The 25405-nt window shown below is 43.7% G+C and overlaps 1 protein-coding gene across 1 annotated transcript in view; it reads right to left on the reverse strand.

Moving 5' to 3' along the window:
- Window positions 1-860: 860 nt before the first annotated feature.
- Window positions 861-25405, reverse strand: part of HMGCLL1 (3-hydroxymethyl-3-methylglutaryl-CoA lyase like 1) — a 69551-nt gene continuing 45006 nt past the window's right edge. The window contains exons 8-9 of the mRNA XM_044422171.1: window positions 8701-8826; window positions 861-1671 (exon numbers count right to left, since the gene is read on the reverse strand). Of these exons, the coding sequence (XP_044278106.1) occupies window positions 1570-1671; window positions 8701-8826 (228 nt within the window). The 3' untranslated portion in view covers window positions 861-1569. The remainder of the gene's footprint in view (window positions 1672-8700; window positions 8827-25405) is intronic.

Genomic DNA, 25405 nt, shown 5'->3' on the forward strand with positions numbered 1-25405 from the left:
TGGCATTTTCCCTAATGCTGTGGCTTAAGTTTTGTTTTAAATGGATGGGATAAAAGCAGATTACAATGAATTTAACGTATGTAACAACTATAGGAGGGCGCCATAAGTTTTCCAAACATGGCAGGCTGCCATTTCCTATGAATTCTTGGAACAAGATAAAGTCATTCATATTCTTAACAGATGTCAACCATAGTAGAACATTACAAAAATGCTACTCATAGCAAATCTGGGTTTGGCTCCCTGTTCATAACATAATTGACTTGGCAAATGAAAAGAGGTAATCTGAAGTAATAAAATGTAGAACAGCAAGGCCACACACAATGATGGACCTCATAGACTGCTGCAAATATTTATATGACATTAGAAGTCAGCTTGATTAAAAAATAACAATGTACTTACTATCTTTAGAACCCTGCTGTCGATTATGTTCAAACTGGGTTAAAATGCCAGTTAAAGATATGGGAATAGGACCCCCCTGAACTAGGCTTGCAGAACTCGCTATCTACCAATCCAAACAGGACCCACAAACCTCCTTGTTTTTGCAGTCCAAGGCAGGCAAAAGAAATGAAGTTTCCACTCAAAGAGTGTCCCGCGTTATTTCAAGGGTGCATCCTGCAACACTTGGCCAGTGGGCTGGAGTTCTGCTACAGCAATGTGGAGTCCACACATTTTCATCAAAGGTCATTCAGTTTCTTGCTCACGATGCTTTGGTTTGTCTCAGCCCTGATTCTCAGCTGCAGTTTCAACAGAGTGAACTTACCATGATGGTAAGCATTGCAAATATTGATGCTGAAGTATCAGCCTTACCCGTTGAGAAAGGAAATTAATTATGTCTCAGAAAAGCTTTTGTAAATCTCAGGTGAAGACAGATCACTTTATTTATTCATTCATTCAACATTTGGAGCCAAAGTACAGAATCTTTCTTGGGCGGGGTGTACGTTTTATAAATAGGTCAGCAGACTGCACCAGAAAGCACACATTTTTGTTTCAAGAGGAGGAATCGGAGGGAAGCAAAGAGGAATCTTAAAAGGTTGATGAATATATTGTAGCACAAGCTTTCATGGAATACAGCTTACTTCAGCTGACTCTGGTGTACTTCTGGGGCAACGTCTCCTATTGAAGAATGCTCAGTTAAAGCAATGGACAGAAGGAGCATTTTCTCTGCATGAAACAGACATGTGCCTCCTCACACTGTAAGCAAGCATGCATCAACTCTTATCTGCACCCTTGAACATTATTACCCTTCCTTGGGGTGGGGGGGGCACTGTCCCCATGTCCTCAATAAGATCAGAAGCCTGATGGGACCCAGTTAACATAGTTCACGGTCAGACACAGGACGGCAATTTTCAAGGGCCAAGAGGAACGCTGGAAAGCGTTTTGCTTGGCAATGAGACCCACAAGTATGCACCAATTTTTTCATACACAGCTGCCCTCGACTGATCAGATATTGATCATTCCTCTGCCAAAATGATTCTTTGCGTTAGGATTGTCTTTTGTAGCTACAGACAGACAGAGCATATCGATGGACAAAAATTTAACTCTAAGAAACTGCACTGCTTTTCTTGCAGCTCAACTACAGAATGAGGCTTGTGCAACTTTTGAATTGGTTTTCCTGTTCAAGGCTGTGCAAACGAAGTTACCGGCTTCCATAACCTTGTAAAGATTCACACCCTAAAATTGAAAAACAGAGGGAAAGAGCTGTTATTCTTCTACCTATTTAAGTCATTCAACATATTCAAAACCAGAGAGAAACTCATGATCTACATACCGTGGAATCATTTAATATTTGCATATGTAATAAGCATAATCATAATGCATTTGCATGACATATTGAGCCAGTCTGTGAATAAGCTGTGCAGGGCAGGTTGTTCAGAGAGCTGATCAGGCTCACTACGGCCTTGGTCCTCCAGATGCCATCCTATCCCATCAACCCATCTTGTCTCCCCCTTCTCTCTTTGATTGTCCCCCCTTTTAGTTTGCTGTCATCTTTTATTTTCAGTGCCAAAAAAGGGGGAAAGGGGGTATATCTTTTGGCTCCTGAAAACTGAACAGCTGTGCTTGTAATTTTTATTGCTGTCAGTCTTGTACAAACACATTCTTACAGCTACCCAATATGTGTTGCCCTGCCTGTTCAATGCCCTTGTCTGTTTCCACGGAGAAAGGAGTAGGGAAGTGCAGTATGCAATACACTGAAAAGGTGCGCTCGCCTCTAGGCCAATTTGCACATAGTCACCTAGCCGCCAATAGAAAAGCACCAGTAGGGAAATACTGGCAGAAGCACCAAAAGCAGGGGGAGCACTGTGTGGCAACCAGCCGCTTCCAGGTGCCACGGTATCAGATTGCCAGTCCTTGTCCTAGAGACAAAAACGTGTTGAATCTGTGTGGCTAATTAAGAAGACCTGAGTCTGAAGGAAAGGGAGACCTTCTTTTCTTTTCAGAAAACTTTTTTGGAGGGATGGCAGTAAAAAGTATTGACACAATACATTGAGAAAGAGATTACCAGTCTCATCGAAGGAAGAATGGAAGAAGAAACTAACAGTAAGTGGGAAAGAGGAAAAGGAAGTTATTACTTATGTTATTTCTGTTTTATACTGCCCAGTAGCAAAAGGTCTCTGGGCTGTTCATAGACAAAACACAAATACAGTAATATAGCATAAAATTCAGATACATTAAATACACCATAGCAAAGACCATCCTAATAGGCAGGCCTTTCATTCAATAGTGGAATGCCTAATAGCAGTGATGAAAGGATTCTTCTTGTCAAAGGATCTCAGTTGGTGGCCCTAAAATTTAGGTTTCTAATACTTTTCCCCATCTCTAATCTCTAGCACCAGCAAAATTGATGATGCTGATGCTGTTGTTGATGATGATGATAGGGAGCCAGTGTTGCTTGGATCACGGAACCAGGACTCAGGCAACCCGGGTTCTATTCCCAGCTTGGCCATGGAGCCAATTGGGTGGCTTCAGGCCAGTCACAGACTCTCAGCCCAACCTACCTCACAGGTTTGTTGTTGTGGGGATAAGACTGAGAGCAGGAGGAAGGGAATGATGTGAGCCATTCTGACTTCTTTGTAAGAAAAAGCCAAGCTATAACTCTAACAAATAAACCAATAAGATAATATAGTGCACATTATAATCATTAATTTAAATCTTTTTCCTGCAAGGAAGACAAGGTGGCTTGTATAATAATAATTATTATTGTAACTGTTATTATTATTAATTTAACTTCTATAGCACCCCACAGACAAAGCTCTCTGGGCAGTTTACAACAATGTGTAAAGCAAAGCAGTAAAATATAATACAAATATCATAAAACAATAATGTTAAAATGAATTTAATCACTAAATATATATATGCAGTGAAAAGCAGAACCCTCCTCCTTTCACTTTTATCCTCACAAGAACCCTGTGAGGGAGATTAGTCTGAGAGTCTGTGACGGGCCTGAAGTCACCAAGTGAGCTTCAGAGCTGTGAGGCACTAGAACCCAGATCCTCAAGTCCCAGGCCAACCTCCTAACACACATTCCCATAATGTTGCTTGCAACAAATGCTTTAGACAAATAATCCCTCAAATACTCATTCCCACATTCTGCATCAGGGAAACCCAGCTTGCCAAGGAAAACAGTTAGTGAGCCTCAAGACATGAATTCCAGCGAGAGCAAACTGTCCCATTCTACCTCTGCACAAGTCACTGGGTTAGTTTTCCTTTTTTTAATCAGTGTTCAGTAAAGGCAGGTCATTCTGCCCCCTTTCTTCATGAAATGCAACTGGGGCATTCAAGGATTCCCAAGATGAAGATGCATCTGGAGAGGTTCTTGTTTCCTTTATACAGGAGTAATTGTTCTGGGATAGCCTCCTTCTAAGCAGGAAGGGTTTTCACAGAACACTGACTAACCTGGAGAACAGAGGGGCAACTCCTCTGAGATAACCAATACTCAGCCTGTAAAAAAATACTTAAACAGTAACACTATCAGAGGGAGAAAGAAAGAAGAGGGAGGAAAGCACCTTGCTAGATCACATGTTTGTATGCAGAAGGTCACAAGATCAACACTGGGCAATTGCTGGTTAAAAAGTCAAGTAACCAACAATGGGAAAAGCCCTGGAGAGCCAGCTACAGTCAGGGTACACAACACAGGCCCCACAGGGCAAACTGTCCGCTCTGGCAGAGGCCGGTTCCTATTTTCCAAAGCATTTTGCAATTTTAACTTGGAAAAATACATTTAGGAAAAACTGCCCTCAGGCTGAGGTGAACGAGCAACTCAGAGAAGTGCCAGAGAATCTACTCTGAATACAAGCTGAGATCTCATGCACATTTATGCTTGGAAGTACATTTTGTTGAATGTGCATTGAGGGATGGGATACATTCTGTAGATGTTTGATGGCAGGATTTCTAGGCTTTAGAGTCCGAAGTGTAATGACACTGAGGCTTGCAAACTGAAGGCTTGCAAATCCCCAGTGATTCTGGCAAATCAATTCTGCAAAAAGAACCAGAACGTATGCACTTTACATTGTTTTTCACTGTTGCTGTTCTCACAACAAACCTTCACAGATGTGGCAGATCTGTGACACCAAGCTGCCCTTTATGGTGCAGTACACTCAGATGGCTCAAGTTCAGCTTTTTCTCAGTTAAATAATGATGTGACAAATCATTTGAACATGGTTTTAAAAGAGACATTAAGTCACCGATGAACACAGCACATCTGAGGATACTCAAAAACCATTTCATGCATCGTGTCCCTCTTTGAGCAACTTCAGTCAACAAAGCAAGAACATGAACACGGAGCTGAAAGGAAGCCAGGAGACAGTTCAGGTCAAATGTAAACATTGGACAATGTTTAATCTTAGTAAGTGGTACATGCTATCAATAGCGAAATGCTAGGAAATCAGAAAATAAACTCAAAGACCAAGAACATAGGTAGCTTTTAAAAAGATGGGGTTTCAGTCATTGCTTTAAAAATGTTTATTCTCATCCTGGGAGAATTAGTTGGTTGCATGCGCAAATCCGCATCGCTAAATGCACGGGAAGCTGAGTGTGAGCCCCCAAACTCAGAGGCTTATGATCATTTACAGTGGAAGCGTTCTTCCTCTCTCCACTCCTCCCTCTCTGCTTTTTCACTAGAAAGTTAATGAAAAAGTAAGCAGTCCAACCACATGAGTAGGATACGCATATCCACTTTTCCATGGAAAGGGCAGTGCCCTAGGTGGAAGGGGCATACAATCCATGAGAGGACCACATGATGCCCACATGGGTGGACGACACCAGCTTGCCTGCACTTTGATATCAGTGGCGAAAGTCTTGCTCACATGCCTGCTGGTTAGGGAGCCTTGTATCATCTCTGGGTACAAACTCTACAGGAAGGAACTGCTCAGGGTGATCTGGGCATGAGGAACCAAAGGAGGAAAGTATTGAGAGGAGAAAGTGTTCTCGCAATGGGTGACTTTAATGACTGTCACCAAGGTCAGGTCAATGCAGTCTTCTCTCACACTGGCAGGGTCAAAGAGACAGGCAATGTTTCTAGATACCCTAAACAAGTTTGCTCTAGAACAGGAACCGATCAGAGTGGAGGTGACCTGGACATAACTGGTACCTACTGTGAGAAGTATGTGCTGTTGAACAGAACAGGGACACTCACTGCACTGCTATCAAATTTAATGTAAAGTACTGGGAAACTACCAAGGAAGTCCAATCCTGTCACACTGGACTTCAAAAAAGGAAAATACATAGGAAGTAAGGGAGTGGTAAAAAGAAAGAGGATGTCAAGAGAATTAGAGTGATTCTGCAGAGCTAGAAACAGGCAACTACAGTTATCAAAGACCTAGAGCAACTTCTCTCTGAGAAAAGCTTCAGTGCTTTGGTCTTTTAGCTTTGAAAATAGGTCAAGTGGAAGGATATTATGCACAAATATGTATGTAGTGAAGAGAAAGTGATCAGGAAAACCTTCCTCCCTCTCTTATGATACTGGAATCCAGGGACATCCATTGAAAATGACTGGTTAGAAATTCTGGATAGACAAGAGGACATTCTTCACACTGCACGTACAGTAGACCCCCGTGAAGTTGCAGTTCAGCATTCGTGGCCTCAGTCTTTTGTGGAATTTTCCTCACCATGCGGCGGCTTGCTCGCAAGGAGATCACTTTCTCCAAATGAGTCCAAATGATCTTGAGGTGCAAGCAAGCCAGCACCTCAAGATTGTAAGGAGATCGGTTTGGACTCACTCGGAGAAAACGATCCCTGCGCATGCCCGCCCCTGCCCCTGCCTCACTGTGCACACCCCCCCCAGCCCGGCCCCGCCGCCTTGGCAGCCCACACCCATCGCCGACATCTTTCAACTGGCCCCCCAAAGTTTGAGGACCCCTGTTCTAAGGCTTCTGGCAATGAACCTTTACCACATTCAAAATTCACGGTTTTTCACAATTCGCGGGTGCTCTAGGAATGCAACCCCCGCAAATTTCGGGGGACTACTGTAATCAAATTATGGAATTCTCTACCATAAGGTTTAGTGCTGGCCACCAATGTGGATGGTTTTAAAAGGGGGATGAGACACATTCATGGAATAAAGGGCTATCCATGGCTATTAGTCATGATGGCTATATGGTACATCCAATATCAGCACGCCTTTGAATACCACTTGGGGAATGTGAGTACGAATGTGCCATTACACTCATGTTCTGCTTGCCAGCTTCCCACAGACATCTGGTGGGTCCACACGGAAAGTGAAGGCTGGAACAGATGGGCCTCCAGACTGAATTCTTCTGCTCTTAAGAGCCAGATGAAGAGCATTCCCCATCGCTATTGTTTTAGAAGTCTGAGTGTGCCTAATTCTATTAAAATAAAGCGCCCTTCCCCCCCCATAATATTTATTTATTTATGACACTTGTGTGCTGCCCGAGGGCTCTCTGAGTGGTTCACAAAACAGTGACACACAGAATAAAATCAGCAATTTTAAAAAGTAGTGATCCAACATCTTAAAACAATATCTAACATGATAACAGGAGACAATGAATTCACAAATAAAAGCAAGTGGTAAAAAAACAAATGAAACCATAATTATATTAAACAAAAAGAAGTACAAAATAAAAATGCCTTCACCTGGCGATGGAAGCTAAACAATGAGGGTGCCAGTTGCGCCTCCTTAGGAAGGGCGTTCCCAAAGCAAGCCACAATGACAGAAAAAAACCCTTCTTGTTATTGTTTCCCCCTTTACTTCATTTGCGGGGTGGGCTTCCACTGAAGGGCATCCATGGAAGATCTTAATGGTCTGGTAGGGATATATGGAGACAGGCATTCCTTAAGGAAGCCCAAGCATTTAGGGCTTTGTATACTAATGCAAGCACTTTGAATTAGGCCTGGGTGGCAGCAAGCAGCCATTACAGCTTGTGGAGGACTGGTGTGATGTGCCTTCTAGGACCAGTCCTTGTTAACAGCTGTGCTGCTCTGTTTTAATTGGGAGTGCCGGGACCATTTTCAAAGGCAGCCCTATGTAGAGCACATGACAGTAAGCCAGGCAAGAGGCTACCAGCATGGGGAAGATTGTGGCTAGGCTCTGCTCATCCAAGTAGGAATGTAGCTGATAAATCAGGCTAAACTGATGAAAGATGCTCCTGGCCATCAAGGTCACCTGAGCAGCAAGAGACAGCTCGGGGTTAAGGAGCACCCCAAGCTGCAAACCTTGTCCTTTAGGGGGAGCACAACCCCATCCAGGACAGGTTGAAATCTGTCTAGTTGGACAGACTGACTGCCCACCAACAGCCCCTCCGTCTCGTCAGGACTGAGCTTCAGCTTATGGGTCCTCATCCAGTCTATTACCAAGCTCAGGCACTGACTGTTTCGGAACAGTCACGGCTTCACCTGAATGAGAGGAGAATGAAAGGTAGAGCTGAGTGTCATCTGCATATTGCTGACACTTCAGCCCAAACTGCTGGATGATCTCACCCAGTGGTTTCATGTAGATGTTAAATAGTAAGGGGAACAAAATGGAGGCCTGCAGAATCGCATGGTATAAGTGCCATGGCATGGAGCAACTGTTTCCCAGCTCTACAACCAGGAGACGGTTGGCCAGATACTTCTCCCCGCTTGCAGGCAACAAGCCTCATAAAGACATCTGCTTGAAACCTGATACTGCTAGACAGAGTACACAGTGCAGGAATGCATAAACCAGTGGTCTGACTCAGTATTAGGTAGTGTCTCATGTCCCTTGGTCATTGTCTCCCATGCACAGTTGCATCCAGTGTGGGTTTACATGCACAGATTTCTAATCCTATGAATGCAAACGCCAAATTGTCTGTGCTTACCAATTGCCAGATATATCTAACTACTCACAGAAATAATAGGATTATATAATAGTTCCTTGGAAAGTCTTCTGTGGGTAACAGAACAGAATTTTGAAGCAAGTTTATTTTCTTGTAACAAATGCCAGCGAGGTCAGCCATTTGTCAGCATGCTAAATAGTCTAATATCTCCCCACAGTCATCAATCTAGAAAGTATAAGTGCAGAATGATTTATAGCTACATGTGCTGTTGGTTGCAATAAATTGTGTATGAGAGAGAGAAGGAGAAAGTGCGTGTGCGTGCATGCACACTCGCACATACACCCATGAGTCTCTCACACACACACATACACTATTTTATGTCGAAACTGTTCCTCCATCGTTTTAGAAAGTGTGCAAAACCTGATAGGTAAATTTTTAAAGAATAACTCACTGTCTTGATCCCAAGGCCATTAAGCATGTAGATCACATCTTCTGTGGCTACATTTCCGGTGGCACCTTTTGCGTAGGGGCAGCCTCCCAAACCAGCAACAGCAGAATCCACCACATGGACTCCCATCTAGAAAACAACCACAGCACAAAACTTTGTTTTTCAGCAAAGTGACCATTGTCAGTGCAAAGATGTGTGAATATGGGGTGTGTTTAAAAACTCCCTAACAGAAGCTGAGAGCATTTTCTGCCTGCTGGACATCTGGGCAATTTCTTTAAATGATCCAGAGGTAACTTCTTTTGCCATTGTACCTTTAACCCTGCGCTCTGTGCACCTGAGTGTAGAAGATTACCGCACTGGGCGTGCTTTTGAGACCTTTTTTAAGGAAAGGAAAAGAAAGATAAAGAATTATTTCTGAACTGAACCTGCTAATCATTGGGTGCTGTATTCCAAAAGGTATCTTCAAGTCACATCTTCAAGTGCAAAGCAACCACCCATTGAAATCCCTGTAACTTACATATTCATGAATGTGTTCCTTATTGTAGCCACAGACAGAACACAGGACTCGGTTTTGATCTATTTTAAGTGTTTCTAAAACAGAACATCCTAACCAGCTGCATCCATCTGTGCTTGCATTTGGAAAGTTTATCCTGCTGCAATCAAGGGAAATGGGTTTCTTGGCACTGAAAGTTGTGGCTCACTCACTGAGTGGGCTCCTTCAAATGTCCAAAGACAGGTCATTTTGGGCTTTCACTGGAAACTTATACTCACACGCAAGCTGCCTGCCCAACCTGCACAGCTTGTGAGTGTGTACTGAAGCCGCTGGTGCACTGAGAGACCACCCTGTTCTCACACTGGGATGATGGACGGTCCGGTGAAGTGCTTGTTCTTCAATTAATATGAAAAACGTATTGGAAACTATTATTTGACTGACCACTTGGTGGCACTACTGCCTTTTGTTTCATTGAACTACTAGTCACGTCTGAGAATATTCAAGGACATTTTATTCAAGATCTTCAAGAATGTAATGTCTAGATGTAGCAATGAAAAAAGGATGTCACATGTAGTGCATGCATATGATACAGTCACAGTATTTTACACACACCTTACTTTCAAGCCACTGCCTTTTACAAAACAAAATACTGGTGTAGCATTAGTAAAATGGGTGCATTCACAAAATAGGGACAGTGCTGTTTCACAAACATCATCACTATCCATTTCCGAGATTCATGTCTGCCCAAACTTCATTCTTGGGGATGATATAATGTAAGTTATCTCAACACTGGACAAATACACAGAGCCAGAGCAAAGTCTGAGGGGCTCCTTGCCAAAGCACCAAAGTAGATTCCCCACGCCCCCGCAGATGTCTCCACTTCTGGATGCTTTCTTTTGGGCACACCAGTACTGACCAGCTTCCTTTGTGTGGATAAAGAAGGCTACCAGTCAAAAGCATGGCTACAGTTTTTCTTTTTTGGCAACTCTCAAAGTTTTTCCTAGCAAACACACAGCTGTGGCAATCTCCTCCATTCACATTGATGTAACTTTCAGTGCGTTGGGCAGATTCAAGATGGCGACCAGAAGCCACCTAGTGCCAGAACACATACACAAAATGTTTGCAAACATTAAAAGTGTGGACCCAGTGTACCATTCCACCTAAGAATGGTGCATGGTGTTTCTTGGCCATTTTTTAAAATCTTTTATTCTGGAATCCATTAACATACCCACTACTAATGAAATGTGCCAGTAGCTACTTCATTACTTCTTTTGCCACATGTTTGGCATTGTATCATTGTAGCTAATGTTGTACTGTTGATACAAAGATCTTGCCAATCGTTGGCACACTTCCCTTGAGGATAATGGCCCAAATTACAGTTCTGGGATTGCCCTTTTCCTGGCTTGTGATCCCCATGCAAATCCATCTTCCTAAAGGGAAAATGTGGGCATTTTCAATTACAAAACTCGCATTTATAGTTGGCCCTCTCTATGTCTCTGAAAATCTGTAGATCACAGTTTTGTGGGCCAAATCCATTCCAAGTTAAAATGAAAACTGATTTTAGTGGAAGAAATTTATCAATTACTTCACTTTTGCCAGGTTTGGGCAAAGGTATGTCCACATCTGCAAAAGCATGGAAAACAAACACTATGGATTCCTATTCCATTCAAATAGGTAGTCAATGGAAAGTGTGCAGGACAGGATCACTCATACCTTATCTCAGGAGAGGGTCATCAGACCACCTAAAGTGGTGCTCCATCTGTGGAATGGTAGTGCCCATGGCCCAGCTCAGTGGGCTGTTCTGAGCTCTGTTCCGTAGGTTGGATCCTACAGCCAGCAGCCCCTGGCTGGTTGGCTGAGATGTCTTCCCTGCTCATGAGCAGATGAGTCTTGAACAAGCCCTGTGACACCACAGCAGCAGCCACACTGTCGGAGCAGCCTCCCTCCACCCTCGCAGCCAGGGCAGCTCCTTCTGTTCTGGGAGCAGGACCTGCCATCACCTCCAGAGGTGGAAGACTGTCTTCTGGGCAGGCACTGGAGGGCAGGGAGGAAAGGAATGCACCCTGCCCTAGGAATCCCTCCTCCTTGCGAGCAGGGGCAAAACACTGAGAGCAAGCATATACACATTTTGCAGGGCAAGGGGCCCACAATGGCAATTCTGGCTTCCATACTTCTGTGTTCAAATGGGTGGTCCTACCCTTCGGAGTTTGGAGGGTGCTGGGCAAACACCTGCCATGGGGCCCTTAAATATTTGAACACTCCTAATAAAACAAAGGGCACGACTCCTCGGAAAATTGAAGCCCATTTGCACCCCATCAGTTCAAAGGGAGGGTTAAGCATGTACTTAATCTCCATAGAACTCAGTGAACTTAAAGAGCTGAACTTCAGCTGGATAGGGACCCCAAAACACCTTTAAAAGCCCACTTTTTTCATGGCAAGACCTTAAAAACAAAGCAAAATGTAGATGCAACTTCCTAGACTCCAAACAGTTGCCAACTTTTTTGTACCCTATGAGCATTCAAAATCCTAATGGCTTCAGACAACTTGTTAGCATTTCTTTTCTGGAGGCTCCTTTCCACAGCCTCAAGTTTAAAGCTGGAAAGGCTAAAGAAGATGAAAATCCCTATTCTTAGGAATACCGAGATATACATCATTTCTCTAAGGATTTTCCTGCCTCAATTCCAGATGTTTAGACAAGTCCACCTTAACACACACACGATTTTAACATAGCAAATGTTTCTCAGGAATATTTGTCCTATACTGAAAAAATAAAATTGCATCAAAGATCCCTAAAAGCATTCTGGTGAAGCCTGCTGAAATATCCACTGTGGAACAGATGTTATAACAATACAAAATTGACCCTGAACTTCCCAGCTAATCCACGAATTCATTATTTTTGCTTCTTTTCCTATTTTCTCTTGGATAGCTGTCAACATAATGCAAACTGAATTTTAGGGGTCCCCCCTTCTTTTTCCTTATCCCACGGTAGTATTCAGAGACTTTTTATTCTGCATATTATGACTTGCAAATGCAATGTGCAGGACTCAGATTCAGGACCCTGTATCCAGTGCTGACTTGGCTTTCATGGAAAACTCTTTGGCTTGTGCCAGCCAGGGGGCACGGTTTTTATCCGTCCAGCCCACCTTCTGAGCCTTACACACCATGCTCCGTTCTGGATCGAGGCAATCTTTGGGGAGGGAGGTGGGCCTAAAGGACTAGAAGCTGGCAAAAACCAACCTCCTCACTTGTGTGAATTAGCACTTTCCACTAACAAGGCAAAGCCACCCTTGGCTACAACCCAGGGGAGTTTGTCTAAGTGCTCTATCTTCCATTTTCATTCACAGCAACCCTAAACAAAAGGAAGGATGATGAATGGCATTCCAGATAGTAAAGCACCAGGCAAAAACTCTTCAACAAAACTTTCTGCTGCCATAATTGGAATCACACTAAGTGGCTGCTATAATTGTTTACTATGTGCTGGCAAAGTTTCCACCACTGTGCTCCCTCCTCACCCCAAAGAACTCCTTTACTATATTAATGAAGGTGGAACATCCAGTGCATGCAAGAGATCTCTATTGAAATCCAGAGTATTTGGAGAACTGGGGCGGGGGGGGGGTGATATCCTTGTATATGTACGATTCCTTTATATTTAAAATTTAAATATATTTAAAGTTCTAATTTAAAAAATGAAATATCTCATTATTTGGAAAAAAAAGAACTGGTTGCTTGGATGAATCCTTTGTATATTACCTTATTCTTTTCTGTCTCTTCCGCAGACAAGGGGATCCTATCTTGCTTCTCCTTCACTTACGAGCTGAAGTGAAAATGGCTGTGATTTCTCCATAGCAGCATCTGCCTCTAAGAGCTCCATGTCCAGAACATTCTCCAAACCTACATCTTTACTTGGCTTCTGCCTGCAGATGAACTCCCTCTTATTTTCAAAGCACCTTCCTAATTATGCTCATTGTCAGTCTTAAGAGTTTAAAGAACTATCTCTGCAAACTAGAAGAGAAGCTATTCACAAAATGTTAAATGCACATCCCTTTACCTGGATTGGGACCCTAGCAGAGGGTAGGGAGCTTTAATCATTTGGCAGTTCTACTATGGAGCAGGGCCTCCATGCCTGTCTGCCCTGTGAAAGAGAGGCCCCCGTGTGCTCCAGTGACAGTCCTGTCTGCGATGCAAATGGCAAATGTGGGATGACAAAGAGTTAAAGTCCTAGCCTCTTATGCCAGGGTAATTTATCTTGCCTGAACCCTGCAATTTATCTTGCCTGAACATATACTAGGAATTTTAAAGCCTTTTCTAAAGACGTATTTTATTTAATGACTCAGTGAATAGTGTTTTGGTCAGGTTCTCCCCTCCCACACACTCACATTTCCCCTCTCCTGCAAACTTAAACAAAACCTTAGAACCACCTTAGAACTTAGAACCTTAGAACAAAACCTTAATAACCTGTGAGCTCTGCAGGTTACAAAGAAGCATAAATCAAAATAACAACGCCTTTGAGATGTGGGAGTAGCATCTGTCCATGTGAAGAGCTGAAGTACACGGAAACGGTCCCTCCTTCCCTCCCTTTCATATGGCTCCTGCCTCCCCACTCAGGGTGGCTCATGTTATTTGCAGATTAGATGGCTGGAGCACTTCTCCGACTCTTCTTAACAGGTCTGTTTGCTTCGCCTGTCATCTCCTTCCAGGGTCAAGGAATTCCCTCTGAACCTCCCCTCCCACGAATTTTGAAATGTCTTTCTCCTTTCTTCAGTTGGGATAGTTCTCACACACTGTCTGAGTATCTTCACTTGATAACCCTGAAACTGCAGGGCATCTGGTCATCTCTGCCTCTCCATCTCCCCCTCTGAACCTGAAGAATCCATCTGGGGAGATTGTCATTTGAGATAGCTGCCCTCCTCCCCCGTGCTCCCAAAAAGGGGTCCAACTGCAGATGATAACCCATTCCAGCTTACCCAACCACTACAATCTTCTGAGGAAGCTTTTCTTTACCTCTGAACAAAATCTGAGTTGTTCCTGGGTGGGAAACAGGAAAGGGCCTTCTCTAACTAGGTCTAGATTTTGGAAACCCTGATCCACACCTTCTTTGATGGCTTCCCATGTCTGTGCAAAGACATTTCTTTTTGGCAGGCATTAAAATTCAGCCTGCTGAGATAATGTTGGTCTCCTGAAGGTGTTAATCAAGGTATTTAGACTCCAAGACATCTAAACCATTAAAAAAATCAATTCAATAATGTTGGTTCAGAAGACAGAAACTTTGCAAACAATATGAAGTAATTTGCTTAATTTATTAGAAGTAAGTTGCCCAAGCATCTCCTGGCATTTATTACCCTAGGAAAATTACACAGGTGCATGCTCATCTCCAGCTACGTTTTGATAATGGAAAACTGTATTCTTCTTTGCAGTGCCATTAACTTATTTACAGCCAGACTGGAGACATTCTATTTATCATCACAAAGTATAAAGCCAAATGTCCTTTTTTTTTTTTTTCAGGAGCACCACCGATTAACAGGTTAGAATGTTTTCCACATGTCCATTTTTACTGTCAAGAGAATATTAAAGACTTTTTCCAGCTTCCGCAGCTGAGCCAGATGTCCACGGATCCCACGGTGAGAGCAAAATTGGTAAAGTAGCCTTCTCATGACCCCAGCATTGTTTTATCAGGGCTCGGTTTAAAAGCATAAAGGGCCATTGCTTGCTGAGATCTGTAATGTTTTTCAGCCCTTTCCCCTGCAATTACACAAAAGTGCTGACTTTGTTGAACTACTGATATGCAGTAGCATTTCTTATGACTCCTCTCACACTGTGCTGTAATTGCTGTTTGTGTTGGCACAAGAAAGGCACCAGGTCTTTTTCCACTGTACATTTCCGGACTCTGGTTTCAGTAACATCAGAGTAGGATATTGTACTGGGCATGTGTTTTGTTGTGTAAACATTCGCTGGTCATTTACCCTGTCAATCTCCACAGGCTAGCCTCTAATTACAGGGGACCTCAGATGGACAATTTCTAAAATATTTTCTATAGCTACACCAGTTGGTTTTCCTTTCACTGATGCACTGTGTTCAGAAAGGGAGGGCTCCTGAGGTATTTCGGACAGAATCCTTTATTTAGATTTGGGCCACATTTTATTTTGATCTGGAGCCCAGGGAAATGGCAGTGTGGGGAGAAGGAGCCCAACTATTTCATAATATTCTACACTACATTAAACAGTTGACCCAGACAACCAGGTGGGCTTTCACTTAGCTTCCTATTTTAGAATTGTGTATCTGTTTCACTTATACAAATATCTAAGTGAAAGCATGCAAATGCATGCATAAAGACCTCTTTTTTCGGGCGCTCCCTTCTGATTCTCTGATTTAGGATGCAACCAGGTTCGGAACTGCAAAATCCCATCCGCTTTCATGGGAGGGGGAAGAATCAATGTGACAAGCTGTGCAAAGTGATACATGTACACTGAGAAGTAAGCCTTAGTGAGTAAGTGGTACTGCTAAGTGTATGTAGAATTGCAGCCTGAAATACATCATGCCAAGGCATGACTGACCCCTTTCAGCAGCACACCAGAAGTGCACGCCTCCCCATGTCTGCTCAAGAAGTAAGTCCTACTGCTTTTAATGGGGCTCACGCCCAACTAAGTGGGTATAAGACGTCAGCCTACATAAGTTTTTTCTTTATCATGGCTCAAGCTGAAAGCAGAAGAGGCTGGGATGCATTAAAATATCGGGATTGTTCTCTAGTTTCCTGGACACGTGTGCAACGTAGTTACATACCCCAGGCCATTTGGAGGGGTACATGTTTCAAAAATAACTACATTAATTCAATATTGTTCTTGAGAAACATTCTAATTATTCCTTTGTCTGACTCCTACTGGCTTGAAACAACATTACTTATGCACTGTGAGGACAGATGCCCTGCCCTCCAAATGTGGGTGCGGAGCGCTCAGTGGGAAGATGAGCACCGCTGGGAGCAGGTCCCAGAACAGGACGTTCCTTCCAGAGGCATGCCAGGGGCAGCCTTCAATCTGCTTCGATCTCCCCAGCTCCCTCGCTTCCCAGATAGACCCCCAGACAGGGCTCATCACCTCTGACAGCCTCGCCCAGCATAAATCTTTTCCCTTCCTCTGGATGAGATGGAAGAGGAAGGAAAGAGAAAAGCCTTGCCAAGAAAAAAAAGGCAAGCCATCCCCATGCACTGCGGCTGCGTGAACTGCTCTGAATTGGGAAGGACTTCCCTCACCCACCACCGGTACGTAGGACTGCTCTGTTAAACAGTAAAATGCAGTTTGTAAAGGCAGCATCCAAAGCAGTACCCAATATAAAACAGACGGACAGACAGTGCATAGTTAAAAACAACAGCAACTAAAAAGCTTGGGGAAACAGAATGGGCATAACACCAGACAAGCCTTTCTGAAAAAAGCATCCAAGCAACGTGGGTACCATCACCAACATGGCCCCCTCCTTGATAGCCACCTGCCACACCCGGATGAGAGGGGTAAAGGCAAAAAAACTGAAGACCTTAAGTACAAGCAGACACGTGTGGGGATGGGCAATCCTTCAGGCATCTCAGCTATGCAGGGTTTGAAGACCAAAAGCAGCAACCAGTGCAGTCAGCAAAGCACAGATATAATAACTCAGTTAGCCATCCTGCAGGTGCATTCAGAATCAACAGCAGTTTCCAAGCTTTAGAGGCAGCCCTACATAAAGCCCACTGGGGTAGTCTAACCAGGGGGCTACCATAGCATGATAGCACAATCTTGAGAGTCAAGCTCTCTCAGCCCAGTGGGCAAGCCAGTCCAAGCTGGTAAAACATACTCTGTAACAAGGATGAAACCTATACCCCCATTGACAGAGCGTCAAAGCAGCTATCAGAACCCGTGTCTAGCAGGTACATCTGTTTATTTTCATTTTTACTCTAGAATAAGCACAGCAGTCTCAATTCAGATCAAGACACTGGTGTAGATAAAAGAGTTAAAGCCACCTACCAACCACACTTTGGTTCCAGTCCAGATTGGGTCCCTTGTACCTACTGAAGAGTAAAAATGAAAAACAACAACAACAAAACGTATCTGTAAAAGACACAGTAAAGGTAACATCTGTTTTGGCTCTCAGAAGGTTTAAGGAACACCATTAAAGCGCAACATGCTTCTTCAGAGAAAGTGCAATCCTGTCCAGCTTTAATGCAGCTCAGAAGAACAGATAAACCATTGAACAAATGGTCTTGAGAATGGGTGGAAAAGTTGGGGGCCTCAACACCTATGGAAGGACACTCAAAACCTAAGGAATCTTACTGCAAAGAGAGGGAAAAGGATCTTAGCCCCGCATTTCCACCTTTGCAAAGATCACTTGTGGTTTAACTGGAGTTGACAGCTTGCTTTTTAACAGCTGTCAAGACAAGCAAAGTGAAGACTAAACCTACTAGGAGCCTCTCTGGATTAGTGTGCAGGGTTGAAAACTGTTGCATATATTGATGGCAGGTAAGGCTTCCCATTTTCAGGTCCACGGAACTGCATGTCTCTGCAGTCGCACAGTTCTATGTTAAAACAATATTAAAAATTTTACCAAAAACTGCACACATTGGGGTGCAATTTGAGATAAAATGGGTAACCAACCACTGACAGCACCTCTAATGTGCTGCCTGCCCACTATGGCAGCCTGTCACTCATGACAGCATACGCCAGGTTGCCAAGAGCAGCAGAGAAGGCAGTCAGCCATCTTGCTGAGCTCATTTGCTACCTCCTGGAACCCATGGGGAAATCTGATGCCTGGGTTCAACAAACTCAACAGCCTGCTGTGAGCTGAACAACTACAAGAACAGCCCATGGGTGCTCAAAAGGAAACAAACAATCTGGGGAACAATCTTTGGGAAGCAATCTGGGTGCAGACAACCAATGTGGTTAGTTACCAATCAGGGGTTGTTTCTGAGCTTTTCTTCCCAAGATTATTCATACACTGTATTTATTTCATCACAGAATTGACTGCTGAGCTCAAAGAGCTCTTGCCAATTTTCCACTACATACACACTTTGCAGCTCAGTACAATGGAGAAATAATGCAATTTCTACCCAAGTAGGAATTTTCTTTCACTTTCTAAACTAATACTCAATTTCTGTTGCTCTTTAAAAATCTGGGAAAGTACTCTTAAAAAACAGAAGCAAAACTGGAGCATCATAAGATAAGTAGCCATAAAGAGTGACCATCAAACAATAAATGCCTTACCTGAAAAAGCTCTATAAAACAAAAAGAAATGCTGTCTATAAAAAAGCAAATTGCAATTTACTTCTTCTGAAAGACATAATACAGAATGTGATCTTTTATGTTTATGAAAATATCAGAGAAAAGCCTTATTCCATTGACAGCATTTGGAAGCAATTTGCTTCTAGTACAGAAAATGAATGTCTGTTTCTGACACATTCACCAAAAGGCCTGGATTATTGCCCAGTCCACTTCAAAACTGGATGATACTGACTCCTAGCACAGTGATTTAAATAGTCAAGTTAAACAAGGGACAATTAGATGTTGAGATCTATAAAGAAGTGACTGCTGTGATTGTGTAGGAGTGTAACCACAAAAACAATAACTCGAGGGCCTTTCCTAACAATGAGACCCTCTCCCTTTTCTTTTAATGCTACTCTCGCACCGGCTTGAATCTAGCATTAATAGTGTAAAATCCCCATTTACCAGAAAAGGTCAGCCTTGCAGGGGAAAGAACCCCACTGTGGGAGTACCTCTTCTTGCCCCTAATATATCATAACCCAGCACTGGAAACACAAGGCCTTAAAAAAAGAGAGAGGAATGGAAAGTTGCCATAACAAGCTGAGCCATCACTAGGAGAAGGGACAGGGCGGTCTTGCTAATGGTGGGCGTTTGGTTAGTTAAAGGGCAGAATTGTAAAAGAGTGTGCCAGTCCTTAAGTCTGAATGAATTCGGTGTATCTTACTTCCAAGTGAGTGGGTGTAGAATTGCAGCCTGAAGTGTTAAACTAGATCTTATTAAAAAAACACTTTGTAGATAGGGTGAGTTTTTACATTCTTCAGTAAGTTGCAGGTGCTCCTTAATAGTTTTTCATAAACCTCATAACCATATTTCACACTGCACTTTCAATATGAATAAGCATGCTAGTGAGTGGGTAGGAGAGCACGACTGCATTTTCCCAGAAATCAGGTGCTCTAAAAATTGATATTCTGCCACTTTACCATGGGAAAATATAGCTGGAACCTGTGCCACATAATGGTAAGAAACATCTATTTATTGTTCACATATACACACAAAATAGTTCAGAAGAATGTTAGGAGAACAGCAAAGGAGAGTAAATTCACTTAAGCTGAATGTCTTGTCCAAAGTATAGAAGAAGGGAAGCATCTGTTTGTTATATTTTGTGCTTCCCCATGGAGCTACCAGTCTAATCCTCACCCCACTTAGGTATTAAAATAGTCAACATGAAGCAAAAAAGAGGGATTTGAGGTGGCCAGCAGAGCCAAAATGTATGTCAAAAACATGATAATACATGCATAAGTGAGGGCTTAACAACTCATCCTGTATGGCAAGGATCCTACTGAAAGATTTTCATAACAGAGCTGCAGTGTAACTTGAACTAAATAGGCCTCAGATGGAGCATTGTATGAAGCTTTTATCACCATTTTTTAAAGAAATGTCCCAGGCAAATTGAAGAGAATCCAGAAGCAGACAGCCAAGAAGTGTTATACTGTTGCGAGTGTGAGAGACATGCGAGAACTAAGACTTAAAAACAATTGGAATATTTTTTCTGAATCCCATGGGAATGTGGCCCACAGTGAAGAAGATGGCTGAAAGGGGAGTGTAGGCTATCTCATAAAGAAAAGTGGAAATGGATATGCAGCGTGATAGCAGAGACACTCTCACTGAAGGAACTGTTCCGCATTGCACTTGGGCTGTGCTAGCAAGTAAGAATCTCTTCCACCTCTTATTCAAAGGCAGGAAATTATTCACACTGGCGGTTAACATCTCATCAGGTCTTCATCACAGCCAACATCTACAACCAAGAAATGCGGGACAAAAGGACCCTGGGAGGAGGTGGGCAATGGGGCCTGCATCCTCGTTAGCCCAGCCCTGCCATATGGTGCCCTGAACACCACCACCAACACCACATGGGAGAGGGTAGTGTGGAAAGGGCAGTACTGCTTGTGTGGGGACTTTATCTTCATACACTGAGATGAGGCACAAACCGCCTAAGATGGACCAAGGAGGAAAGAGACCCTGATTCTCAGCTTGACAAAAGAGGTTAAGTCAATGGAGAACAGTATTTTACTAGTGAGGAATTCTTGAGGTCTGGCAGGTAGTTTGTGTGTTTGTGTGCACGCACATGCGAAATTTCCTGAATACTATATAAGCTTGGGGTTTTTTAAAAAATATCCTGAGAATAAGCCTGCATTGGCAAAATTCCCATCTTGTAAAAAGTCTGTGTAAGTTTCTCATCCCCCTTCTTACTTTACAAACCTCAGGAGAAGGAGATTCCACATCTTCTCTGGGCTGAGCATCTTGGACAAAAGCTGCCATAATGAGAAACCCACAGTTTAATTGCTACGCAATTCCCTCATGTGCTCAGTACTTTGTGTTGTTGTACTTCTTGATACACAATCAAGGAAACAGTCCAAATCCAAACTTGCTACAGGCACAGAAATACTCAGCTAAGTTGGAGGGCAGAGTGGGAAAGAGTTTGCTGCTTTCATCTGATTTGGGGAATCACCACATATTGATTGCACTTTCCTTGAATTATTTGCTAACCCCCCTTTTTCCCTAGGCCAGTGATGGCGAACCTATGGCATGTATGCCCGACCCGCAGAGCCCTTTCTGGATCCTCTGAATGAGATCCCCCAGCAGCCATGCGCATATTCAGAAAGATTAAGGGTGCCGGGCAATGATGTCACTCATTAGCCGCGACTCTCCCAGCTTTCGCATGGCCGGTCAGTGAGCTGCCAGGGATTTCCTTGGCCTGTGATTTTAGCAGAAGGTAGGAAAGGTAGGAAATACACTCAGATGCCTTTTTCAGGGCCGGCCAAAAGCTGGTGGTCAGTGGAACGTTGCCCCCTTGTGCTGGTGGTCAGCAAATTCAGGTTTTATTGCAGTGTTGGCACTTTGTGATAAATAAGTGGGTTCTGAGTTGAAGTTTGGACACTCTAAAAGGTTCGCCATCACTGCCCTGGACTATTAAGGTGTTGGCCACATCTCCTCTTTCACACATAACTGCCCTCTGTCTGAAAGGCTGCCACAGTGCTGATCGCTCTTTTGAAGGCATCTTCTCTTTGAAAACTGGTGCAGTCCAAATCTGCTTTATAGATTCAATGTATACATGGAAGAGCTGGGCCTTGAAGTTGCCAGTCAAATACTCCTAAGTAGCAAAATGAGCAAGTCCTGATCACAGTCTTCCACACAATGGAAAGATGGGCTGTATTTCTATTTACAGTCAAATATTATTTCTAAATTTGCACTGATTTATATATGCACACATATATGCACACAACTTGCCATTCACAAATGTTATGTCCATTAGCATCTCCCTTGTCCTTTCTTTCGGTGAATCATTAGTGGCCAGCCCTGTTTACAGCAGGCACTTCAAGCTGGTGCCCTTTAGATGCATGAGATGCAGCTCCCTGGATTCATGACTTTTAGCCCTACTTCTGGGGATGATCAGAAGTGCAACACATCTCAAGCAGTGATTCCCAAAGTGGGTGGTCCCACCCCCCTGGGGGCTGTGAGGAAAAAGAGGGTGTTAGGAGAGTATAGATTACTACTACAAGAGAAACAAAGAGAACAGAAAGGCGAAGGTCTGTAAAATAGGACTGCTGAGGGACCACTGCTCTAGCAAGTGCCAGGCTTGGGAAAGCGAGCCTACGGATTATGGCATGGCCCACTTGCATGGCATTCCCCCTCCTGAGTAGGTCCTGTCCCAGCTCGCGTAAGGGAGCTGCTGAAGGGGAGCGGGGAAGGACTTCCTGGAACAGAAGAGGCAGAGCACAAGCGAGCAGCACTCAGCACACAGGTCTAGTATCTGAGGCCCGAAGTCCTTGTTTTGCCTCTGAGTGGAAAGATTAAGCCTGCAGACAAGCAGTCTAGGAGACCTAGGTGAGACAGCACACAATGCAAAAAGAAATACCTAAAGAAATAAATCTGCTGCTCTAAATGATCTAAAATAACAAATTTTTTTGCCAAACATTTTTCAGCTACTGCTGTCACTACAACCATTGTTTCAGAAAAAGTCATTTAAAAGTCAAACAGTGAAACAAAAATCGGTCAAACGAAGAGGACACGACTGGATCAAAATTAGGACACACAAGAATTAGAATCACACAGAATTCGAAGAAGGATAGATCAAAAACTCACTCACAAGAGCAAAGCACAAGAATGTCAGCCAGTCTGACAGAGAACTTTAGGGAAAAAGGTGCAAAAGAGGGTGTGGAAGGTTCTCTTGTAATCAGCAAGGCCATGTTGTACACATCTCAGAGAGTCAGTGTGGCCCAGTGGTTAAGAGCATGGGACTAAGACTCAGGCGATCCGGGTTCGAGTTCCCGCTCGGCCATGGAGCCAACTGGGTGACTTTGGGCCAGTCAGAGACTCTCAGCCCAACCTACCTCACAGGGCTGTTGTTGTGGGGATAAGATGGAGGATGAGATGTAAGCTGCCTTGAGCCCTTTGCAGGTAAAAGGCAGGATATAAACCCAAAAATAAATAAATAAATAAAATCTCATGAAAGAAATGATGCAGGAAAATAGGTGAGTTGGTCCACAGTATAATGACTGACTCACTGCTGTCCCGTGGGATTCTCCACATGCTGTTTCTGCTATTATACCCCAGATCTCTTCAGACCAGTTATATCATGGCGCTCCCTCTCTCTCTCTATACATACATACATATATACACATATATATTTTGCATTTTTCCCAGGGATGCTATTCTAATGTTTGCTACTGGTGGTACTGCTCTGGAGTGCAGGATAAGCAGCTTCCACAGGCTGCAGGGGTGCAGCACTGCAAGAGGAAGTGTCTTGTTGGGCTTTGGCAAAGCTGCAACATTGCTGAAGAGATCAGCCCAACAGCCTCTGTTGCTTCTCTGCCCCCACCTCCCTCGCATGGCTCCCCTGCTCTGGTTTGCCCAGTGAACTGGAGAGGAATGAACTGTTGCCTCCTCCCCATTAGCAGTATGTCTGCTGTGTCTTCAATGGTGCTTTCTCTTCGGAAGGTCAGCACAGGAGAGGGATTGTGCGCGCGCTCAGGCACAGCCTTTCCAGGGAGGGGAAGGGGCTGCCATTCCTACGGGCTTCACCCAACTGGAGGTGGGAGCAGGCAGCATCTCCGCCTTCCCCTCTTCTCTCGGCATCCCCTTCCCCTTCTCCTCTTTCTCCATGATTTTTTGTGAAGGGGCAGGGGCAACTGTCATTTGGCATTCATTTTTTAAAAATAATTGCTCGTTCACATCTGTACAGAACTAATGGATTGAAGGGGGGGAAAGTTATTTTTAAAAAGCCTTCTCCCTGCAGCCCTCCCCTTTCCCACTCTCCCTGCTTCTCCTGCAACTTCATTCATGTGTGACCCAAGATCACATCTTCAACACAGTGGAAACTGTGCTATATTCATCAGCATGTGCTCCAACTAACAAGAATTAGCTTTCCCTTTATATGTAAATAGCTTGTTATTGTGAAAGCACTGCTAAGAGGCTACAGAAATGGAAATACCAGTCCCTGCAAGAATGGTTAGGTGACCCCGAACTAGAAACTCCTTCTGAAAACCTTCCTTTTCAGTAATGCTGGGCTCCACCCTTCTGGGTGGTTCCTTCTTTAGTAGGGCCAGCCTTCAAGATCTAGGCAGGCCCTGTAACTGGATAGTTCTCCTATCCCAACACTGTACCAGGGGGTCAGGGACCAGACAGGGCATGGACTCATCTTCTGCTTCTCCTTTATCACCTCCCTTCTCTTCCAAACCCTACCTGTTCCCATGGACTGTCTGAGAATCTGGGGATAACAGCCTCACCCTTCTCTGCCCCCTTGATTCCCACACCCCGAATCTCCCAGTCTTTACTGTCTGCATCTGATGAGCTGGTTGCCAACCTGACCTTGGAAAATGTGCCAAGGGTTACTGTCTCATCCACTTGTCCATAATTTCTGTCTAGTGCAGTCAGTGCAGCATAATGGTTTGAGTGTTGAACTCAGGCTTGGAAGGCCTGTGTTCTAGTCCCCGCTTGGCCCTGGAGGTCACTGGGTGACTGTGGGCCAGTCACAGACTCTTAGCCCAACGTACCTCAAGGGGCTGTTGTGAGGAGTAGGAACAATATGCAAGCCATCCTGGGTTCCTTGAAAGAAATGAGGTGGGATATAAATATAATAAACAAATACAAATTGGTGTCATCTTCTCTCTAGCCATTTTGGGGGGCAGGTGTTGGTGCTTTTCCTCTTTTTGGAAAATACATAAGTTGTGGCCTTACAAGTCTCAGCCACATTTGCCATGAGCCATAGGAAAAAGGGCAGCCTACTTTGCAGGTACATTTAAAAGCTATCTATGACACATTCTGTTGCTGTTGTTTGTTCTTTATTTTTTAACATAGCAACATGTCCTGAGGTAGGAGAAGTGCTAAAGGGCCTTTCTTCTATGCCTTGCCTAAGCAACCAACGAGGTGGAAAGTCAGTGTGAGTAATACAGTGCTGAGAGTTACAAACGCAACCTAGATATATAAGCCTATGTCTGCCTACATATAAGGTATAAAATGCTGTAAAAAACCAAAACAAAACCAAAGTCCTCCTGAGGAGGCAAAAGCAAACAATTATTTCTTGTGCTAATGGAAAGCAGGCAATAATATACGCGACAGATGATACCAGCTGGCTATAAGGAGATGAAAAATGCACAGTGGAGGAGTTACATATTTAATTAGAAACACTGAAATACAAATTGCCTCCAGTAGAAAGCAATTTAACAAAGCCCAAAGGAAACCATGAGAGAAAGAACCATATAAAGTGGTGGGCCCAAATGCATCCCTAGCGTCATCCTTTTTCCTTCAATGAAATTGAGGCTTATGAACTTTAAATTCTCCAAACTTTACATAGATCTTATCCCTGCTAGACGTGGCAACTCCCACTGGGGCATTTGATGTATATTTGTGGAATGGTACATTCCAAAATAAGAGGAATAAAACCCAACAACATAAGGAAAGGCCATGGAGGTTTTGAACTGAAGCCAAACTTCTTCCT

This window comes from Varanus komodoensis, unplaced genomic scaffold (assembly GCF_004798865.1).
Source record: "Varanus komodoensis strain SLA01 unplaced genomic scaffold, ASM479886v1 scaffold12, whole genome shotgun sequence".
NCBI classification, from domain to species: Eukaryota; Metazoa; Chordata; class Lepidosauria; order Squamata; family Varanidae; genus Varanus; species Varanus komodoensis.